The sequence below is a fragment of the Nanorana parkeri genome, unplaced genomic scaffold (genome assembly GCF_000935625.1).
Source record: "Nanorana parkeri isolate BGI_ZX_2015 unplaced genomic scaffold, ASM93562v1 scaffold164, whole genome shotgun sequence".
Taxonomy (NCBI): Eukaryota; Metazoa; Chordata; class Amphibia; order Anura; family Dicroglossidae; genus Nanorana; species Nanorana parkeri.
In genome coordinates this window covers 1,739,913-1,756,449 of record NW_017306432.1, presented here as the reverse complement: position 1 = coordinate 1,756,449, position 16,537 = coordinate 1,739,913, and the positions used below count along the sequence as shown (strand labels likewise).

Sequence of the window (16,537 nt, the reverse complement as noted above, 5' to 3'; positions counted from 1 at the left end):
ATAACCTGTTTAGGAGGGACAGAGGTCAGACAAGGGGGGGGGGGGGGGGGGGGGATTGGCAGCATCTCGGTGCTATCTTTACAAAAGGGGGTACCTTGATGCAAATAAGCCCCCCTGCCCACAGACGCCCACAACCACCAGGTCAGGGTTGTGGGGAAGAGGCCTTTATCCCCATCGGTATAGGGACAAGGGGCAGACCCCTGGAAAAGCACCCTCCCATTGCCAACAGCATGTGGCCTGATACGGTGCAGGGAAGGGGAGCGCTCGCTCGTACCCCTCCCTTTTCTGCCCTGCCAGGCCAGTGCCAAGATTAAGGGTTTGGTTGTGAATTTTAGCGGGCACCCAACTTTTTCTCCCCATTTTGTGGTGGTGGGGTCCCCCCTTAAAATTCCTACCAGACCTAAAGGGCCTGGTATGACTTTTGGCTTCACTTACTTTTTTTCTTATTTTTAACTCAGGGGATCCCTCCTAACATTCCTAAAAGAACTAAAGGGTCTGGTATGAATCGGGAGGGGGACCCCACGTGTTTATTTATTTTTACTGTTTGTTGGAAGAACAATCTGCTTCGGCAGACCATTGTCCAGCTTCGGCAGTATCTTTGGCTTAACCGAGCCAACGCATATGCGTTTGACTCGGCTGAGTGCTTCGGCTGCTGTACAGGCTATTGTGAATAGGGTGAACCGAAGGGCTCCCGCAGCCGAAGCGAGCCGAAGGATTAGCCAAAGCTTTGGCTTAATCCTTTGGCTCCTTACTGAATAACCCCCTTTTTGTTTGTCACCAGAGATAAAATGGCATAAAAAAATATACAGGCCATAACACCCACAACAAATTCCACCCAACTCAAGTAAATCAAAAAGTAAGATACCCCGACTTCAAGAAATCATCATATAAGAAACTATAAGTTAAGCATCGGGTATTTATACCTGAAGCTTAGATTATAGTTCCTGATTATGTACAAAAATGGCATAACTATAAATAAAATGAGGAATGCAAATATATATATATATATACATATATATATATATACATCTTTTATTTAGTTATAATGGATGTATGTCTACATAGGCTTTTATTCAAAAGTACCAAAAGCCATTAGCACAATCTAGGCACTACTGAGCACTTCATGGCAATTGGTGTACTGGAAGCATATTGAGGAGTGTGGCTCTGTACAAATGGGTCGTTAGTAATATGTTGTTTCTATTTTTTTCCAAGTTGTACTTATCTTAAAACATTGCACTCTCACTTGCAAAGTCATTTATACAAACAGTACGTGTTTGTATAAATAACTTCCATCAGCTCATTACACCAATTGGAAAGCACATCCTAGTAAGCATCTTTCATAGATAGGCTGGTTGTTTTTTGGCATCCTTTATTTACGCTATGGGCCTTTAAACATATTATGTAGCACCCCAACTGTCCTTCTGAGCATGCAATTGTGAGCACACCTCAAGATTTCTATTGGAATTCCTTCAACTGAAATTTTGTTTGTTTTCCTCTTTGACTTGCTGCTACCTTTTATAATTAGGGATGCACCAATACCGTTTTTTTTGGTATTGACTAAGAGTACCAATATTTATCTTTCAATACTAACCAATACCAGTACTTCCCTAGCATGGAGACAGCTTCCCAGGCAATCATTGCTAACAGCGGGAGACTCCTGGAGCGTCCGGGAGAGTTGGGATGTCTGTATGTACAGTGCAGTGAGTGAGTGTTGTCACCTGTTGACAGGAAGTGTGTTCCTGGAAGGAAGACCAGGTGAAAATAATGAAATAAAATGCTTATCTAAGGGCTGGTAAGCTGCAGTATAATATATGTTGAGGATCCGCTTTAAAAGAATTCTGAAGAACTTAGAAAAGCCAAAAGAAAAACAGTACCCCAGTGCAAAAAAGAGAAATCATTGACTTCTCAGCCTACAACTTCTTTTCCTATGGCTTATTAAGAAAAACATGCTTTAGGAAAGCATAAGGATAGAACTCTTGTGTGCACAGACAATTAGCCATGGACCTGCTATCCCTACATAAAACCTCCATAGGAATCACTTGAGAATATGAAAGCTGCTATTAGTGACTTGTCCTTCTAATAATGAAAGTTACCTGACTGTAACTTCTGTTCCACATTCTTCTTCGTGGCCAGTACATTAGAAATTAATAAACCATTGGAACAACATGGCAGATAGGTCACTAGCTTTTTATTTGTGATTTTGTATTTATGCAAAGTTATGTTTTTCTCCTTGTACTGAATTTGTACCTGTTTTCTTCTGTTTATAAAATATATCTTAGAGCACACCAAACTCAAAGATATAAAAATCTATTAAGACAGTGTCATGTGGGTCTTATAGTGTTTCATTTAATCTCAGTCTGATCAATTAAACTGTCTTTTGTATTTCAGCTCGCCATGCCAACATTTCCTGTTGTGGTAAAGATTGGACATGCTCATTCCGGAATGGGAAAGGTATGTTCATTTTTCTGTGCCTATATCTCTATGTTATTGACCTATGAAAGCAATCAGCATGCATTCTTGTAATTTAAGCATCAGGGTCAATGGGGTGCTCAGATAGCTTTATATTTTGTGGTTAGGGGAACTTTAATTCCTATATTTTACCTACTGGAAAGATTTTATTTTCCTTATTCTTTTTTTATGAGTATGAATATTGTATAAAAGCAAAATGATCTGTATGTTACTTGAGATTAACCTGTATGTTTCGGAGGATAACATGTATATGGCTGCATTTATATATTTCCTGTAACTATTTATGCATAAACTACTTTGTGAAAAAACTTTCATTAGTAAGTAGAAATAGCCAGTCTAAGACTAAGGACAGCCCTACATGGCTTAAAGCTGGGACTCTGAGATACGAAAATATTGTCTAAATACAAAAGGAATGTAAATTCTTAGTTGACTTTTGGTGTGCTTACGGTATTTTTCCATATCTCTACAGTTATCCCCTTTAAACAGTCTTCACTTCATCACCACTTTCTGTCCCATTGACAGTGGTCACCAGGACAAATAGAGAAGGTGAATCTGTCTACCCAGACACAGCCAGCAATAAAAACCTCACAGAGTCCCCAATAGTTTTCCATTCTATCCAAAAAATAATAATCTCTGTGTGCTCAACTGCTGATCATTCCCCTTTCTATAGGGTTAAGGAAATTATATGTTTGCTTTGCAAGTTTTCTAATTATTGGCTGAGCAAGGAAACGGAGTGTGGGAGAGACTAGAGGTACACTGTGTAAGATTAGTCCTCATCCATGGTTGTGGTGTGCCCATCCATAGCCACCTATGGCGTACAAAGCATGTAGGCACACATTTAATAGCATATTCAGATTTCTGTGGATCCAAATGGGTAAATAATTTATATACATTTGCCAGAACTAGCTCAGTATTGTATTGAAAGTTGATTGCAGAAGGTGTATATGGTGCAGGGATATTTACACAAATTCAGTTATACTCTCATTACTCTAATACTCTCAGGCACATTAGCTCTCCAATGGAATTAGCATTATTGCTAGACTGCCAGTCTGGGCTTGGTGGCAGCAGCTGACAAAATGTCTTGTTTGTTAGTTAGTAAAGCAAGGTACACGGGTCACTATAGCATATGCAGATACTAGCAGAATTAATTATGTTGTATAGTGCCTGTTGTAGTGTCCCTAAAATACAAATGCATTTGCAACACGTTCAAAGAGCAAGGATGCTATGCAAAGTGCATCAAGCAATTTCATTTGCTGTTATTTTATGTGTGTTAACAGGTGAAAATAGAAAACCACTATGACTTCCAGGATATCGCCAGCGTTGTGGCCTTGACTCAGACCTATGCCACCACCGAACCCTTCGTAGATTCGAAATATGATATCAGGATTCAGAAGATAGGAAATAACTACAAAGCGTACATGTAAGATAGCAAGACAGCTGGTCATTGTACATTATGATTTTGTAAAACATAATCTACAATAAAGTTATTTAACTACTTTAATTACAGTTAAAACTGACTAAATTGGTTTATAGAAAGACAAAATGAACAATGTATGTATTGTGTGAATAGACATACAGCTGACTTCTTAATTGGTGAGCACGCGAAGAACATTCAAAGAGAAACGTCAAGCGTACTTACTAGTTCCTTCCCACACCCCGAAAAAGACATATCTATATTTCATAAATAAAAGATATTTGCTGTGACACTGCGATTCTTCAGTGGAATGAATAGAAGGAATTGTACATAATATTACTGGATGAACAGAATAGAATATTACTGGATGTTGAGTTCTTATAGGTATATTAAGCATCAGCGATTGTTGATCCAGGGAATATCTGCTTGCCTTATGGGATCAGGAAGGAATTTTTTCCCCTGTTGGAGCAAATTGAACCATGCTTTATAGGGTTTTTTTGCCTTCCGCAGGATCAACAGTTGGTAATTGTGGGCATAGCGTTTTGTTTAGGCTTTTCTTCTTTTTTTCATATCTCTATAGGTTGAACTCGATGGACAAGTGTCTTTTTTCAACCTGACTAACTATGTAACTATGTCTTTGGAGAACATATTACAATGTATTTTCTGTATATTTTATTACTGTATATTGATCTTGGGAAAAAAAAAAAAGAAACCACAGTGTGAATCACTCCAAAAATCAGTGTTGTGCCCCACTCCTGTGCTCACAGATACATTCACCAAAGACAGATGACCCCGCTATGTTTTAAGGCCAAAAGTGCTTAGCTTGATAAATCTTCAGTATCACCAGTTTAAATTCTCTCCAATCTTCTCCTCCACGCAGGCAATTAAAAATGTCACATAGTGTAATACTAATAAAACTATTCAATTGATTATAAAAAAGCAACTATCAAATTACACTCACATTTGGTGGTGCTCAAAGCCAGCCAGCTCACCCACCTCTCCCATTGCACCCTTCATCCCTCAAAGAGCCATCCCTTTGAAAATGTCCTGTGTGATAGAATGTGCACATTTGTAGGAATATCTGTGGGCTGCAGAACACACCGGTGGTTCATACATTTTCATCAGGAGATGCGGGTGTTAGAGACGCCAAGCATTGTAGTGTATACAGCAGCAGAGAATTCTGAAAGTCTTATGCTTGTGATACTGAGGATTTATAAAGCTAAGCATTTAGGTCCTGAAAACACAATTGGCTCATTAATCTCTGGGCACATGAGTCGGGCACAGCACTGATTTTTCAAGTGATGTCACACGGAGATGTTTTTGAAGAATAATAGACACTAAGAAGATACATTGTAATATATTCTCAGAAGAGACTTTGCTTTACTGATTTCACTGAAGAGACTGAGTTTTTTTTTCTGGTCACAACGCATTTGGACTTTTTTTGTGCACTTATCTTTTATTCGTGGTCGGGTATATATTAATATGACATACTGTATAGCGCTATTTACCAACCTGGTGTGCCCTGGCTGTGTAACAGACATGCCTAAAAGGGGGCTTACTAGGAAAGAGAGTCGTGACAAAGGGGATGGGAGGGAGGGAAAACGTGAAACGCACATGTCAGTGTGAGTGAGTAGGGGGAGGATTATATGACCATAGACCCCTCCCACAAATGCAGGCTAATACACATAGCCTGAACACTTATGAAATGTTGTTTTGAGAGTGTGGGGAGGATCTAGTAAGTGCACTGTTTGTTCATGTGTATAATGCATCATTTACTAGTATTGGACTTTACTACACAGGTGGTGTTGATAAGCAGTGCCGAATTTATAATAACTGTTGAAGATGCAACAGCATACTGATTGTGTTGCTGACTCTAACTATGTCTATTGAGCACTAGATAGCGCTGTGGTGCAATGCTGGTCTATGCTAGTCTTTGTGTGCATGTTTATCTATGATCTATATGTTTCCTGTTACATAGTATTTGAGGTTGAATAAAGACATTAGTCCATCAAGTCCAACCTATTAGGATCTCATTCTAGGAGTACCCGTACCCCTGTATATTACGGTCCCTTAAGAAATCGTCCAAAAGTTTCTTGAACAATTCCACATTATTTGCTGAAATCACCGTTGATACTGTATTCCTGTATACATACATGTATTGTCCTGCTTAGCAAGTAAAGCTTAATTCAGCAGTCCTCAAGATCTCAGTGCTTCATCTAAACACATAACCAACAATAGCAACACACTAAAAACAATGTTGGCAATCCTTCTGGTTATCCTCCATCATTCTCAAATGGCTAATAACATCATAGCAGAAGTAAATACAGTATAATAAATCATGTTTTGCAGATAATAGGGCCCCTTCACACCATACTGCACTGAAGTAATGCATGCATCACTACACTCATTATAGTGCACTAAGGTGTTACTGTAGCTCATTCATTTTGCAACTGCACCAATGCAAGAAAAATTGCCTCAGCTTACTTTTTTTGTGTGGATTGTGGTGCACCACAGCACGCTGTAGCACACATGCATTGTGTATGTGCATTCGGATTCCATACATTGGGAATGGCAACACGTACACATTGCATTGCACTTTTACTGCTGTAGAGTACTCACCAAGAGCACACGTTGCCTCTAGAGGCATATCTACAGAAATTGTGCCTATGGCAAGCACTAAAATCGCTCCCCTTTCCAAAATCTGACACTCATATCTTAGATAATATCAGCTCAAAAATGCAAGTCAAACTTGTTAACGTTTGATTTACAAATGATGGCACTATGTTAAAATGATAACCATACCTTTCTTTCTTGCTTTCAGTGATGCAAATTGGTTTCTGATATGATCAAAGTCAGTTTTTTGAGTTTGTTGTCTTTCTACACTCAGCAGAACAAGATCACAGAGTCTGCCTTGACCCCTTTATCAGACCCCCCTTGCATCAGAGTCCCCAGAGTTCCCCCTTACATCAAAGTCCCCAAAATCACCCATTTACATGTGAGTCCTGAGAGTCCCCCCTTGCATCAGGGTCCCCCCTTACATCAGACTCTATAAGGGGGGACTCTGGTGGAAGGGAGAACTCTGGGGGCTCTGATGGAGCGTCCCCACAGTTCCCCCTTACTTGAGAGTCCAGAGTTCCCCCATATGATGCTTCTCAAGCTGGTAGCACTGCTGGAGAAGGCATCTTTCTTGGTGAGGTGGGTGGGTGGCTAACTGGAGGAGGTGGGTGGGCAGGAAATTCACTGAAGGTAGGTGGGCAGATCAGTAGAGGAGGTGAAGTCATGGAGCATTGTGGGAGCAGATAAGAATGCTGGGAAGGGTGGAGAAAGCAACACGGTATTGGCTGGTTGGCAGTCCTAGCAACCAACTGCCAATGACATCATTCAATCAGCCGTCATCATTCAAGCCCCTTGCTGCTGGTTGTTGGTTGCTAGAATGCCAGGCAGACACCAGGCGGTCCTAGCAACTAACTGACAGCAGTGAGATTGAATAATGACAGTGTCTGTTTGCTGTCTCCATGGTGTAGAGAGGTCACCAGCACTCAATTGGTTAAAGTGCAAATAGGAGTTGCTTTATTGTGGAATATTGTCACAAGTAAAAATGCCAACGTTTCGGAGCCAAGCAGTGTCCCTTCATCACAATGCAGAAAAAAACAGCATAGTCACAGAGAGTGAATCCCTCCCACTAGAAACAATACCCCCACCCTTGAATTTCCCTCCAAAAATGCATATAGACAACAGGTAAATGTAAAGAGAGATATGTACATCAATGATAATGCTCACATTAAATTAATATTTAAATAAATAGACAATGGTAAATTATCTCCTGAATGTCTATCATTGGTGGTATAGCTAATGACAGCGGTGCAACTGCATAGGTGGAGAAGAGGGAGGAGGTTGGGGTTAGAGTCCTACCTAATGGAAACTGAGGATGCAATGCTGACTGCACAAGCGCCTGAGCGTCGGCAGCCATACATGCCCATGGGGGGCAAGGCTGGGTCACAGATCATTGCTCATTGGATAGAATCTATTATTTGATTTTTTGTTTTGCTTGCCTTTTTCCTAACCTTAATCTCTTTTTATCTTTTTTTGTCAGTCTGCTCTCTCCATGGATCAGTGAACTTTCACTGACCCACAGAGAGGCACCCCCCAGGCCATGTGCCATACCCTGAATACACCACTGGTTGCATCTATCTATCTATCTACAGTATCTATGCCTCTATCTATTTATTTATCTATCTCTCTATCTATTTATCTATCTCTCTATCTATTTATATATCTATGATGATACATTTCCTTGTGTTGTGTTTTGTGTTTCCAAGGAGAACCTCCATATCAGGTAACTGGAAGACAAACACTGGGTCAGCCATGCTAGAACAGGTGGCAATGTCAGACAGGTGAGTCATGACTATAGAAAGATATTGATTAATATTAACAAATTATGTTTCCTTTAAGGTGTTGTTCACCACCAAATGCTTTGGAAAACTTGACGTATGTAGGAAGACAGCATATTTTGAATATTTTTTATTTTTTTTAAATTTATAGTCCCTGAGTCATGCCATCTTGTTAATGTATAATATCATGAGAGTGAAAGATTTTACTTCATTCCCAGCTTTATGAAAAAATGGTACTGGGAATTAAACATACAGATTACATAGAGGTCTCCTTTTTTTAACACTGTGCATTCTGTGAGTCTAACACTAACCTGTTAGCATGTTACTTGATTACATTAGAAAAATTTTATAAAAGGAATCCATCGCTGCCAAATAATTGTTGGCACTGAGGGGCTGCCTTTGGCTTCTTTTGACATATTTGAAGGTCATGTAAAGGATTTCAGCCTTTTTGGAATTCAATATTTTACCTGTATAAAAAAGGTTTAAGATAAGCTTGTCCTAGACTTCAGTTTTGGGGTTTTTGGACTCTATTGAGATGCTTATTCTGAGGGAGAAACAAATACACTTGCTGTTATTATGAAGATAATGAAATTCTCAATAAAGGAGACATGGAGAACAAATACACCACTAGATTTATGGGAATGGTTAAAACAGATATTTATAATGAAACAAAAGATCTGATCCCTCAAGGTAAAAGGTTTTAGACCTTTTAAAAAACAAACAAACAATGAAGTTGAAGTTACTAGATTCTACAGATCATCTGCCCATTTCTATAACAAAAAACAGGTGTTTTGTAGTCCAGCAGGAGAGAACTTAGAATTAGTCTAGTAGAAGCAGCATTGTCAGGAAGTTAGAGATGCATTTACTATGTTTGTGGTTTCCCCAAGCATAAACTCTAAAGTACTCTTGCACTCATGGTCTACTTGATAACTTGTCCCACAAATTATATTCAGACTTCATGAGATGCCTGAATGTGCTCATCTTACCAAGTGACAAGAGAGAGCATGGAGCCGGCTTTCTGGCCAATCAGGAAGCCAGGCAACGTGTAATGACTCGTTGACCGGCTTCCTGATACCGGAAGTATTAGGCTAGGCATTGGAGCATTTGGACGAGTACCAGTACTCGCCCAAATACTCGGCATTGGCACTGATACCGATACTAGTATCGGTGTATCCCTATCGGTAACGATCTGTGTTAGGCAAAAGGGGTGAAAGAGCTCTCACATTTCTTGAGATTTGAAAATTAGAACATTTTGTGATGAAGGGTGCTTTTTACAGCTGACAGCAGTTTATCAAGTTTTCCTTACTGTAAGTGCAGGTATTTTTTAAGGGCATCTGAAAATTAATGCATATCTAAACCCCAAAACAGAAATGTCATACAGTATATTGCAGCCTATCAGTCGTTAGATGAGGTGGCTGCATTAGTTTAATTTTCTTCCCCTTTATTTTCACCTTGTAATCCTGCAAAAAAAACTACACCCACTTCTCCATTGTATCTATGGAGGAAACCATGGTGCTACACAGGCTGGACTTCAAACATTTGTGCCCTTTTTCATCTGCTATGCATGGGGTTGATAGAATTTGTGGTTTACAGAATTAGGATAATATTGTTTTATGCTTTCAGATCGGCTCACAGGAAGTAACAAGATCACTGCATTTTTGGCAAAATCAATGGGTATTTTTTGCACTTGCTGAAAATGTTATTAGCCTCAAAAAATAACAAAGACAGTCACTACATCTAAGCACTGGTAAGCTGCAGTGTATTACATTTTTGTTTTTGGGTTTAGGTATACTTTAACTGTGAGCTGTAACAATATCTAACGTGTATATACCTGAGTGTGAATTTGTGGTCAATGCTTTCTATTAGTACTGCTATTAATATATCTCCTTACCTTACAGGTACAAGCTATGGGTTGACACATGTTCAGAAATATTTGGTGGTCTGGATATTTGTGCTGTAAAGGTGGTACATGGAAAGGATGGAAAAGATTATATCATAGAGGTAAGAAAATATATTACTGCTATACGCACCATTTAAATGGGAGGAACCTGGGCTGTATCTACATTGGCACTTGTGAGCCATTGTCTAGGGCAGAAGACAGGGCCATCTTTAATAATGATTAGACCCTGGGCAAACATTTTGTTGGCACCCCCCTACTATCCACACCCCTCCACCCATCTCTCCCAGCCATGTAATTTCGCTCTCCACCCACTCTCCAGCACTCAACCTGCACAGTAGATATGAGGAGAAGTCAGAGGGAGATGTGACCCAGTGGGAGATGTAACCCTGTGTGAGATGTCACGCTGTCATGCTACACGGCGTACGGCAGGGGCAAAGCAACACTATACGATGATGATCGTATAGTAAACAGAATGGTGCCACGTGTGTATCTTTTGTCGGCTCAAGGCCAGCTGCTTTGGGCCCAAAACAATGACTGCGTTTGGGACAACTGCCCCTTTTGCCCCACATTAAAGATGGCCCTTGCAGCAGGGTGGGAAATGCAGCACCAAACCTAATGTGTACAAATTGTTGTCTCTCCATTGCCCTTTTTTAGACATTCATGGCTAAATTCTGCAAGACAAATGTAGGGAAAGTGGGTGCCAGGATGTTGGGAGTTGCCAGAAGCCTCTTTATAGCATACATAGCATACCTACTCATATCTTTTGTTTTTCATCTGGGCATATCTATAGATTTTTAGGCCACCACCATTCTTAAAACCATCCATCAGTATGGGTTTTTCGAAACACTAGTTGTGGAGCCATATGAATAAACAGGCCAGGTATTTCCAGTCCCATGCACTGTACTTCTCGCAGTCTTTTGAGCAACTGAATAGAAATAGTCTCAAGAGGCTGCTGTCCTTTTCCCAAGCACATTGGACAACTTACTGAAATCTAGTTGCAGTGGATTACATAAAACTCTAATTGTTATACATTGATTGGCCATTCTGACTTTTTGCACAGTTCACTGGTTGATTTCACTTGTTGCCTCTTACATTTACGTGTTGCCTTCTTGAATGACTGTTAGCAGGATGTGCATTTGACTTATATTTGTTGACAGAAGTGCGCTTTAAAGGGACAGTACCATGCAAAGCCTTGCATGATGGACAGAAGGATTAACAGAAGAAGGATGGGCAGGGAAGGGGGTGGTTGCTAGGCAGTGTTTGGAAGCATTTCAAGCATGCCGAATGTTAAAATAGCAAAAGCAGATTTTGGTGTGAAACATTGAAAATCTTTAAAGGAACTCTCGGTGCAGGCGCCTGATTTGGGCTAAAGCTGACATTTGTCTCATTCTCTTCACTCCTCTCTAATGTGCCAACCATGGCAAGGCAGTGCTGAGTTCCATCCCCCACTGTGGGAAAAGAGCTGGACATGGGCATAACCAGGGTTTCTCCTAACCCTCTGTGGAACACACTAATCAGGAACCAAGGAAATGTTGGACAAGAAATTCATTGAAAGTCAAAAACTGAATTCTGTTTTCTTTCTTCACCTGGCATCAGTCCTTCACTTTAACAAAAAGATGCAGCCCTCATTTTTAGTTTAAAGAAAAGCACTAAGCATTGAAGTATACCTAATGCCCAAGCTTTTTTAAATATCAGTATGGTAAGGAATAGTCAACACCCCTTTCATGTTTTTTTTCCATCTGTGTGAATTGGGGAGATTTTTCTTCAGTTCCTATCCTATAGACAAAACAGGATGCAACAGGAAAGCTCCTCAAAGTGAGGAAAACGCCCTTTTTGACAATTATCACTGGAACAAGTGTCCCCATTTCTCCTGTATTCCTGTTCTGGTGAAAACTCACAAATCTGTATTTTTCCTCATGTTCATTCCTGATGACAGTAGTCACCAGGTCAAACAGAGTGACTGAATTTCCCTCAAAGAACTGGTGGCAGACAGAGAGTATTCAAGGTACAGGCTGAGGTCATGATGAATGGCCAATGGCAAAGTCAGGATTCAGAAAAGAGGACATTTCAGCTTGGCTTTTCACTGTAATATTCATATATGTCCAAGCTTTACGCTCCCCCAGGCCCTGATGCAGAACTTGTGGTATCCCTCTCCTTGGTAAATATTCCATAACTTCATTTAAAAGAAATATTCAAATCACTTGCAAGCTGATAAAATTTAACATAAGAAATAAAGCCTTTAAAACCTGTGAAAGTTATTTATTTTTACAACCTTTACCAATGTTGTAAAAATGTCCTTTACATTGAGAATGAAAACCTCCTTATCTACACTTATAAATATTTTCCTAAACTGCACAGGCAAATAAAAAAAATTAAAATACATATGTTACATAATAAATTGGAATTGAATGGTTAGCCTCCCATGTGTTATGCAAAGCTGCAATTTAATCATGTAACAAAATTTAGTAGCAATGTATCTCCTCTAATGTATGAGAGAGAAAGATTAATTGCCCAACTGCTGCCCATTTAGAGCTTTTTCCTCTGCAAGTATATTCCAGCAAGATTAATCACATAAGACTAGTTTCTTAGCAATCACCCAAATATTTCCTGCTCAAGGACTAAATAGCAACTTTATCACTAGAAGTTTTTTTTAAGTCCTTTGTAACCCTTGCTTAAAGTCACCCATATAACTGCGAGAGTAGTTGGACATGTGACATGTGGGGCACTCTAAAAACTAAGGCTCATTCACAAAATGGTGATGAATTTGGAGAAGGCAGGAGAAGTGAAAAATCTAGAACAACAGTTGAACTGGAAATTGAGCTGAATTGGAGACTTTTTCCAAATCAGCTATTTAGGCCTAGATTGTTCACTTCTCCTGCCTTCTCCAAACTCTTCACCCTTTTGTGAATAGCCCTGTAAGTCAGGAAACCACGTTGCACACTCATTCTGTTGACATTCCCCAGCTTGCGACATGATTAGACCAGCCTACATATTGAAAATTTTTTGCAGAGAATCTGTACACTTCATAATGGCTTCAATTCAACCCTAGTAATTGACATTAACAAGGTTTCTAATACATTAATTAGCAGAACACAGAGAACCAGAGATCTGCTAGTGAGACCTGTCATACATCCCATCACAACATGTTTACTCAGGCCTGGGTTATAAAACCCCTTAATTACTATCTTATAAGCACTTAGTGGAGTCTGGTAAGCAAAAACACTAATAGCTCATCAATTGTCAGGTGATGTACCTGGTACAGAGCATAATCGCGGTCATTACGCTATTTAGGTATAATGCACATGGATAGTCTGCAGTCAGATGACCTGTAAATGCCCTTGTTAACAAAGGCAGTTTCACATACATATCGTATGGGGTTATGAGGTAAAAAGGGCTAATGGCACACATTACACCTTCTGATATAGCCATATATCAGATGTCTATCAAGTTTGGTTTCTATTAAATCACAGTTTGGTGCTGCACAATAATCTATAGGTTAATTATCAGACTGTAGCCTGTGATAAAATAAAAATATAATGGCATATAGAAAACTGACATTGTGGTAGGATGTTTTTGGATTATTATAAATCGCTTCAGCCCTCGTGTCTCACAACCCTGGGCCTTTTTGATTGGGTGGAGGCTAGCCCAGTGACACCCTGTAGAAGGCCCATAAGAAGCTGCTTTAGGAGGTGGCTGGAACTCTCCTTTACCATAAAGAAAATAACTTCTGCAAGAGACTTGTTTTTAGGGAGCCAATCTCAGATCAATGTTATGCTTTATTGGCTGGACTCTGCTGCATTACAAATAATCCAGAACTTTTGCTAAGTAACTTTATTCCTATTCCCTTTTCGTTTTGCTGTTGTATTATTTTTCTCTTTTCTTCTGTGTGTAAAAGCTGTTACATTCCTGTCTGGAGTACTAACAAGCATCACACGCAAAGCTTGCTGAAATTGAATTATCACAGCTTTTGCTGGAAATGGTGTGTGTTTTGGTTAAAACATGTGGTGCAACTATTTTTTGTGTGTAAGGGGTTAACTGTGGAGTTACCCAACCCCTGTGATGATCACCCTCAGTCTGCTGGCCTTAGATTGTTGCCCCATGAGTTGGGAAATCTCTGTGTAGGGTGAGGCTAAGAGTGTCTTTGTCACAGGACATGCATAGAGAATGACTACCCCAAAGCAACATAATTGGTGCACAAACGTGATAACTTAATCTGAGCTTACAGTTTGTTGCCATGGAGAGAGGTAGGGGATGGATGAAAGAAATAGGTAGACTCTGCTGGTGCCACTTATCTCACAGGTTAACAAAAGCAATCAGGGCAGCTTTTCTAATCTTTTTTTCTCTTATAAGAGCTAATCAGCAGGGTTGGGAACCTTCTACAGACATCTGATCATTGCCGAAAATGTCAGTCCAACTGAAAACTGTAATTTCATGTTCATTGATGAAACATCAAGCAGTAGTGAGTGCACCACTCCTGATGGAAGGGCAGTGTCAGAGTTCCAGAAGATTGAAGAGTTACACTCTTAAGCTAGCCATGCCCTGTTATATGAATATAATAGAATCCCCCATCAATGCTTATGAGCGTAAATGGAGGAATCCCCTCCTGTTTCCATTGCTGTTTCCATCATAAAGAACCAGCCGAAATTTGCATAGTGTATGGCCATCTTAATTTGTACATAAAAGTTGACATTATTTATTCACTCATGAAATAAGTTGAAAATCATCTCATGCCCTGAAGCCCTTTTCGTACAACTAAAATTTAGAGCATATCTAAAGCCACAACTCTTTTGTCTTAGGCTAGAGTAGGGAAGATTTAAAACCTCTTCTTTTAAAACCTCCTCCATGTGTATCCCAATAAGGAAGTTTCCCTTTACGTGAGTGAAAATCTCAGAGAATCATCTAGCAGACATTTGTAAATGTAAAAAGTGTCTCTATTGTTTTTGGATTTGCCCTCACTCTCAATAAATAGTCACCAGGACAAAGAGCCACTTTGCCTGTTTGCCTGTAGAGCATTTTTTTAAATGTTTAGCACACATTTGAAAATCTGCATTTTAATAAAATTAGTTAGAACTCTCAATATATTATATTTTTGAAAGCAAAGGTCCAACCACTTGAAGAACAGTTTGTTAAACCCCATTCCTGTCCAGGACATTTTTAAGTATTTAGTGCTGCAGTACTTTGACTGACATTTATTCAGTCATGCAACGCTGTACTGAAATTCATTTCATATTATTTTATTTTTTGGGACACATAAAGCTTTCTTTTGGTGGTATTTAAGCACCACTGAATGTTTTATTTTTTACTATGTAACAAAAAAGTACCAAAGATTTTGAAATCCCTATGTCAAGCCTTAAAATTGTGTGCGCCTGCGAAATCGCAAAAAACTACCATACCAAACTGGCAATGCTTTAAAAGCTTTTATCGCTCATCAGTTTAGTGTTATCAGTGAATAAGTGCCCTAAAATTATTGCTCTTACTCCGACATTCGCAGAGATATGTAACAGGTGCACCTGACGCATGTTTGCATTTGTATGTGTGTGTTGGTGGGGAACAGTGGACTTTAAACTTTTTTTGTGTTTTTTTATGTGATTTTTAATTTTTTTTAATTTTTTTTTTACTTTACACTTAACTTTATTGCTATCACATAGGGGGCTAAGAAGCCCCCTAAGTGATAGCAAATATACAGTGGCAGGTCCTCTTTATGGAGACATAAGGGGTCTATAAAGACCCCTAATGTAACCTAGGCACCCTCAAAGAAGCTGATGGACAGCAGAATTTTAGTGCACTCAAACACAATATAACCCACAATTTGTTTGTACAAATAAAATATAAAGTTCTGTTGAGTAAATAGATGCCAAATATGTCAAGCTTTTACACAGCCTGCGCCCATGAAAGCACAAAAAATTACATTACTTAAAATTATCAATAGGACTGTTTTGCAAAGATCATTGTTTACATACAAGTGTCCGCTCACTTGTCTGTATTTGTATATGTGTGCGGGGGACAAGGGTGCTTTTAGATGTATTTGTTTATTTGCTATATTTAAACTTTTTTAAATTACTACTATCACAAGGGGGCTAATATACCTCTATTATACCTCTAATGTCCCCCCTGCCCTCTTCTCCAGCCAATCAAGCACAGACTGTGCTTGATCTACGGGTTATCCGGCTTTCCAGGTGGGATTTTGACAGCTCTGAACCTGAATCTGGATGTGTGAAAAAGCACATCCAGATTCACTCTATGCAGCGGACATCAGGTAATGGATATTGCTCGGTGTCCTCCTGCTTCACATCCTGATGCTCTATGTTGTGGTCCTGGGCTCCCAGGAGGAGCGGGAAAGACCCAGGACTACAGAAGGAGCAG

General features: G+C 39.5%; 1 protein-coding gene across 1 annotated transcript in view; it reads left to right on the top strand.

The window, feature by feature from the left end:
* SYN2 (synapsin II) overlaps positions 1–16,537 on the top strand; it is a 279,216-nt gene that overhangs the window by 213,003 nt on the left and 49,676 nt on the right. Inside the window, exons 9-12 of the mRNA XM_018554553.1 lie at positions 2,389–2,451; positions 3,747–3,889; positions 8,203–8,277; positions 10,173–10,275. Coding sequence (XP_018410055.1) covers positions 2,389–2,451; positions 3,747–3,889; positions 8,203–8,277; positions 10,173–10,275 — 384 coding nt within the window. The remainder of the gene's footprint in view (positions 1–2,388; positions 2,452–3,746; positions 3,890–8,202; positions 8,278–10,172; positions 10,276–16,537) is intronic.